Below are 6000 nucleotides of genomic sequence, written 5' to 3' on the forward strand. Positions count from 1 at the left end.
GCCACACACCCAATCCAGGGTTTTCAAAGCCCAGTTTGAAAGTCTCCCTCCTCTTGCAGCTTTTGTCCCAGGGCTCCTTTTTCTCAGCTCTTATTTACCCTAACTTATTTAAAAGAGTGAAGATCCCAGGGACAGGGTTTCGGTCTTGCTAAACATTTAGAGAATGTTTAGCTTTCATTTTTTAGTTTCACTCTGAAACTATCAATTAGACAACCTCAAGGTTTTTTTTCCCCCCGGGTTATTGTCTTGCTTTATCTCTATAGCAATCACATCCTGCTTCCACTATTGATTCCTACGTCCTGGTTTTACTGCCCAAGGAAAGAGAAGAGAATGATGCAGCTAATTTCTGAAGAATATTCCAGAAAGTCTGAACAAAGAAGAGAGAGACAGACCAGGAAAAAATGATAGAGACAGCTATGAAGACAGCCACATGATTTAGCTCAGCTGCTCTTGGCCCAGTTTGTTCCTGCCTCACAGGCCTTTCTACCCAATGGGATTTCTTACATGATGCTCTCAGAAGCCCAGTGTTCCTTGTACACCTGGAAGGGAATATTGTGAGCCTTTGGAAAAATAATTCAAATCTTTAGCATTATAGAACGGATCGAATTATGCTTCAGGGTTTTTTCTTTTTGTATGACAAAATGTTTGTAAATGCATGCATGCGTGCTCAGTCTGACTCTTTGCAACCCTATGTTCTCTAGCCTTCCAGGCCCCTCTGTCTATAGGGCATCTCCAGGCAAGAATACTGGAGTGGATTGCCATGCTGTCCTCCATGTTTGTAAATACCTTTATTTAAAAACTGACTATGGCTTCAGAGCCTCGGAACATTAAGGAAACATCTAAAGCAGGGACATGAACGCCGTGGCCTTTTGGGGTGGGCAAAGAGCTCAGTAATGCCCAGGTGGTGGTGGTTTAGTCGCTCAGTCATTTCTGCCTCTTGCAACCCCATGGATTATCACCCACCAGGTTCCTCCATCCATGAGATTTTCCAGGCAAGAATACTGTAGTGGGTAGCCATTTCCTTCTCCAGAGGATCTTCCCAACCCAGGGGTTGAACCCATGTCTCCTGCATTGCAGACTGATGGCTGTTTGTTTGCCAAAATATAGGCCCGGGAGTACCAGGTTATTTTTTGTTTGTTTTTTAAAAGAAGTAAGATATCTAGATTTCTTTTGTGTATATGTGAAATCTATTTTTAAATGGTGGCAGCTGATTAACAAACAAATGAACCCAAAACAAGAAATCTTTTTGCTGGTTACTTAGAGAGTGGTCACACCCCTGGTGCAGGGTGGCTGTGACTGGTGCTTTGGTTTCCAAGTGGCAGAGCTGGTCCTTTGAAGGGCACTGCCCTTGTGGACAGTTAGCTAGTGGCTGGAAGGAGTCATACTCAACTTACATCAAGAACGGATTCCCCCTGAGAGGTGAGGGACCCCAGTCAGATGACTTGCATTGAGCAGACCAAGTGTTTCAGATTGTATATATTCAACTGTGCTTAATAACTTTTCTGCTTTCCTCTCGGACTTCACACAAATCTAATTTAAAAACATGCTCTGATGTTGTACTTTGATATTGTTTCCCATCTCACCGTAATTATGTGTGAAACAAACAACAACAACAAAAATGAAACAAAAACTCTGGTTTTGTATGGGCTGATGTTCAGCCTTCTACTCAGCACCAGGGAATGAGCTGTTAGATTTCTATGTAATTCATCCAATTTCCTTCCATTCCGTTCCGTTCCGTCGCTCAGTCGTGTCCGACTCTATGCGACCCCGTGGACTGTAGCCTACCATGCTTCTCCGTCCATGGGCTTCTCCAGGCAAGAATACTATTGCTCTTTTTTTTTTTTTTTCAAATTCTCATCTCTGATTTATTCCCCCCAAATCCACAAGGTGTAATGGGATTAGATTTCAAAGAGAAAATGAGTTACATATTTCCTTTTTCCTTTATCATTAAGTATATGAAAATATAATTATATATAATACACACTGGAGCTTCCCTAGTGGCTTAGTGGTGAAGAATTCGCCTGCAATGCAAGAGACAGGAGTTTGATCCCCGGGTTCGGAAGATCTCCTGGAAAAGGAAATGGCAACCCATTCCAGTATTGCCTGGAAAATCCCATGGACAGAGAAGCCCTGTGGCTATAGTCCTTGGGTTCGCAAAAGAGTCGTACACAACTTAGTAACTAAGCAGCAACAACAATAACACAAATTTTTTAAATCAAATGTATCAAATTACATAATTGTTTGTAACTTGCATCAAATTACATAATTGTATAAAATGCATTGTGGTTGATTTTTGCATCTCTTTGTCAATAATGTTTTTAAATGTTGCTATAATAATCAATGCTTGATTGTGTTCGAAAAGTGGTAACATTCTCTTTGAATGATCCTTGATCTCAAGTGGAAAAGCATCATGGTATTCACAGTGCACCAGCCTCAGCCCTTCACATGTATTCAATAGGGCATGGCAACCCACTCCAGTATTCTTGCCTGGAAAATCCCCATGGACAGAGGAATCTGGTGGGCTACAGTCCTTGGGATTACAAAGAGTTGGACATGACTGAGCAACTAAGCACAGCACAGCACAGATAATTTTTAGTTGACTGGATGAGGAAATAATCATGAGAAAGAAATGTCAGAAATGATTATGTTTCAGGACAAGTTGCAACACCTTTCCCTTTAAGAGGTTAAGGTAGGAATGTATAATTTATCATTGGAGTTCTTTCAGATGGACAACTGACTCTCTGGACATTAGATCAGGTGCTGGTTTATCCATTATCCAGCTAGTAATTCTGGCTCAGCCTTCTTCATTTTTGCCACATCAATGTATCTGAACTCAATATTTTTCTTTAAATCAGTTCTCTATTTTATTCATTTATATCACCTCTATGAATGAAAAGCTCGAATCATCAACACACATAAACACAATATTATTGAATTTCTAGTTAATGTTTCTCGCATTCCTGGAGCTGGAGACTCGTTAGGGAGATTACAGAGAATTAGAAATAGCAAAGACTTTTTTCCATCAAAGTAAGAGTTTTCTTGATAGACTTAAGAGGACTGAAGGAGAATTAAAAGAAAATAACTTTCTATATTATTGAAAGATAGAGCAAATCTGTGTGCCAGCAGAGCTTGTCTATCCTTGGGAAATTCTGAGTTAGTCCAACTTCCTCATCTTAACAGATGGGCCGAGGGAGGCAAAGAGCACCCCAGTTGAGGAAATGGAAACCAGCCCCACTCCCAGCCTTCTCACTCCAGCTTGGAATGGTGAAGCCTATTTTCTGCAGCTTGCCCACTGAAGATGGATGGCTACAGGAAACAAGAAAGGAAACCGAAGGCTGGGGGCAAAACTGAGGCAGAGGTAGGGAAGTGCTGAGCCTCTGAGTCAATGACCCTGGCAGGGGTGTAGATGGAGAGTTTAGGGTGCTATCAGGAGAAGGAGTCACCATCTGTTATCCTGTCTAGCCCCACCTTTACAGACGAGGCAACACAGAGCCAGAGAAGGGAATTGACTTGCCCAAGGTCTCAGGGCTTCTCAGTGGCAGAGGCAATTACAGCCCCCATCTCTGCCTTCCAAGCCTGCAGTCTTTTCTTTATTAAGCTATACTTTTAATTAGCATTTTATTTTACTTTAAAAATTTTTTCTTTTGGCCAAGCCGTGCTGCATGCAGGATCCTAGTTCCCTGACTAGGGATCTAACCCACTCCCCCTGCAGTAAAAGCACAACATCTTAACCACTAGACCACCAGGGAAGTCCTCAAGCCTTCATTCTTTCTATGGCATCACTGCAGTTTTCCAGCTCTGATATCCCTGACTGTTTGTAACATTGAATGAATACTCATATTCTATAAGTGGGAGGGCTATGGTTTTTAAAATTTATGATTACTGTTACTTTGCACCAGCAAGAATCCCATCATTATCCCTGTACCAGCTGCCCCCAGAGTATTGCCTGGGGCTGGTAACTCATCCCCTCAATGCCTAGCGCAGGAAGGCGGTGCCCCCTGGAGCGGGTCTGGTGGCTGATTCCCCCCTCCTGTCCCCTGCAGGCACTCACCGCAAAGCGCTTCCCGCAGCCCTCATTGCCACAGCAGCCGCAGCAGTCATTGTTCTTCAGGCCCAAGAACACCAGGGCAGGGAAGATCATCTACAAGCAAAAGAAACACCTCGTGGTCTGGCACATGAAGGTGGGGGCCCATGCCTGCCTGCCTGTGTGAGGAGCCTCATCTCCAACCTGGGACTTGGTGGCCAACAGCTAACGGAGTTTGGCTGGTGGGTAGGCGAGTGTGATGGAATATTTAGTTTCTATTTGGCCTAACTGCAAATCCGATGAGGCAATAGATCAAGATCTGACACTCTGAGTTTCCATTTACATGGTGGGTTAGGAGAAGGACAAAAAAATGTGTCCTTGATTGTCATGAAACACGAGTTTTTCTCTCTCTAAAGCAGAAGTTCCTAGTCTATGTTGGAAATAAGGGATAAAGAAATCATTACCAAAGAATTGGAAGAGGAATTCACTGGCACCTGTTTCTCTTGGTAGTTTTAAATCAACTTACCAGAAAAAGTATATTCATTCCCCGACTCCCCACAACCCCGCACCCTATCATTATCTTGTTAAAATAAATTATGTAGCACTCAGTTTGGTTCAGAGAAGTCTACTGCCCCATGGAAGCTGCCAGCCTAATTCTGGGGATTCCTTGGCAGGTCCCTATGAGGAAGGGAAAAAATTGAGGCACTTAATGTTTCATCATGCAGTTCTTGGGCTTTTGTTAGCAATGAAATCTCTTCCTGTTCAGTAAGTACCCAATTTTAAAAAGATAGGATGAAAATCTTTGGGGGGAGATTTTAAGGTTTTCTTACTCACCAGGACTCCGCTTCCTAATATTCCTCCAAAATACCAGACCTCGTCGGAAAGGTGGTCATTGTTGTCTATCACTTTTCCTCCAGGGAAAAATAGCAGGATGTTAGCAAGGAGGCCAAACACAGACAGGGGGATGAGGGTGCCCCCCAGGCACTTGGCACAGCTCCCAGTGCACATGCTGGGGATACAGGACGTGGGTGTGCGATCAAGCCCCCTAGCTGCCTTCCTCGCAGATTCTCTTCAAAGTTATCGGCTGCAGAATCGTAACAATTGTCCCCAAATCAATTCGTATTTTGGAGCCGAGAAGCAAAATCAGCCTGTGAGCTGTGTCCTGGGAGTTGCTTCAGCTTCTCAAATGTAACAGAACCTCAATGGTGATGGTCATTTATATTCTCCCTGACCTGAAGCTCTCTTTTTTTTTTCTTCCCCTGCACCCTCATAAATAAGATTACGTTCATTGCAATCATTTTGCCATGGAGACCAATAACCTCTGTTAATAATCCACCAGCACAGACAAGACACTCAACCTTGTTGCAATCGAACTTAGGGCTGGAACAAACAGCATCTGGGCCTACTGCACCTTTAATCTGACAATGGCCTGCCCAAATCAAGAAATATTTCCCCCAGGCTCTTTATAAATCACAGTAAAATTGAGTTACATCCTAGCTAAAATCATGTCTCCTAAGTACTTAATGGTCTACAGTGCATGTCTTCGCCTTTTCCGCTGAAAGCCTGGAATGCAAAAGAGTTATTTGAAAGAGCTTCTGTTTTCCTCAATAGGAAAATAACAATCTGATGGTCTAGTTGGGTATTTTTGAGCTCGGGCCCACAGGCATTTTTTAAAGGACAAAATCAGGATGATTATTTATTTTGTTGTCTGCTTGCTCTATTTCTACACTTGCTATTCCGTTAAGTTCTATTTTCTTCCCTATCTGGCATGATAGAATTAGCAAAAACCATTTCCAATCAACGTGTTCAGCTCTATCTTCTATGCAGGAATAAAAAGCTCCATCTTTGAAAAGGGTCAGGAGAAAGGGAGGTTGGTATTGGGTGGAAGAGAGGAAAGATATTGATGAGGAGATTGGGGGTAGATTGGACAAAGTTAAAAGAGCAGTTAGAAAGTGTAAGAGGAGGTAAGATGGACC

The 6000-nt window shown here is 42.9% G+C and overlaps 1 protein-coding gene across 1 annotated transcript in view; it reads right to left on the reverse strand.

The window, feature by feature from the left end:
• The window catches only part of TM4SF4 (transmembrane 4 L six family member 4), a 28795-nt gene extending 23635 nt beyond the window's left edge, over window positions 1–5160 (reverse strand). The window contains exons 1-2 of the mRNA XM_055418920.2: window positions 4859–5160; window positions 4052–4141 (exon numbers count right to left, since the gene is read on the reverse strand). Coding sequence (XP_055274895.1) covers window positions 4052–4141; window positions 4859–5032 — 264 coding nt within the window. The 5' untranslated portion in view covers window positions 5033–5160. The remainder of the gene's footprint in view (window positions 1–4051; window positions 4142–4858) is intronic.
• Window positions 5161–6000: the final 840 nt, after the last annotated feature.

Source organism: Moschus berezovskii, chromosome 1 (assembly GCF_049115385.1).
Source record: "Moschus berezovskii isolate FMDL1 chromosome 1, NW_MosBer_1.0, whole genome shotgun sequence".
Lineage (NCBI taxonomy): Eukaryota > Metazoa > Chordata > Mammalia > Artiodactyla > Moschidae > Moschus > Moschus berezovskii.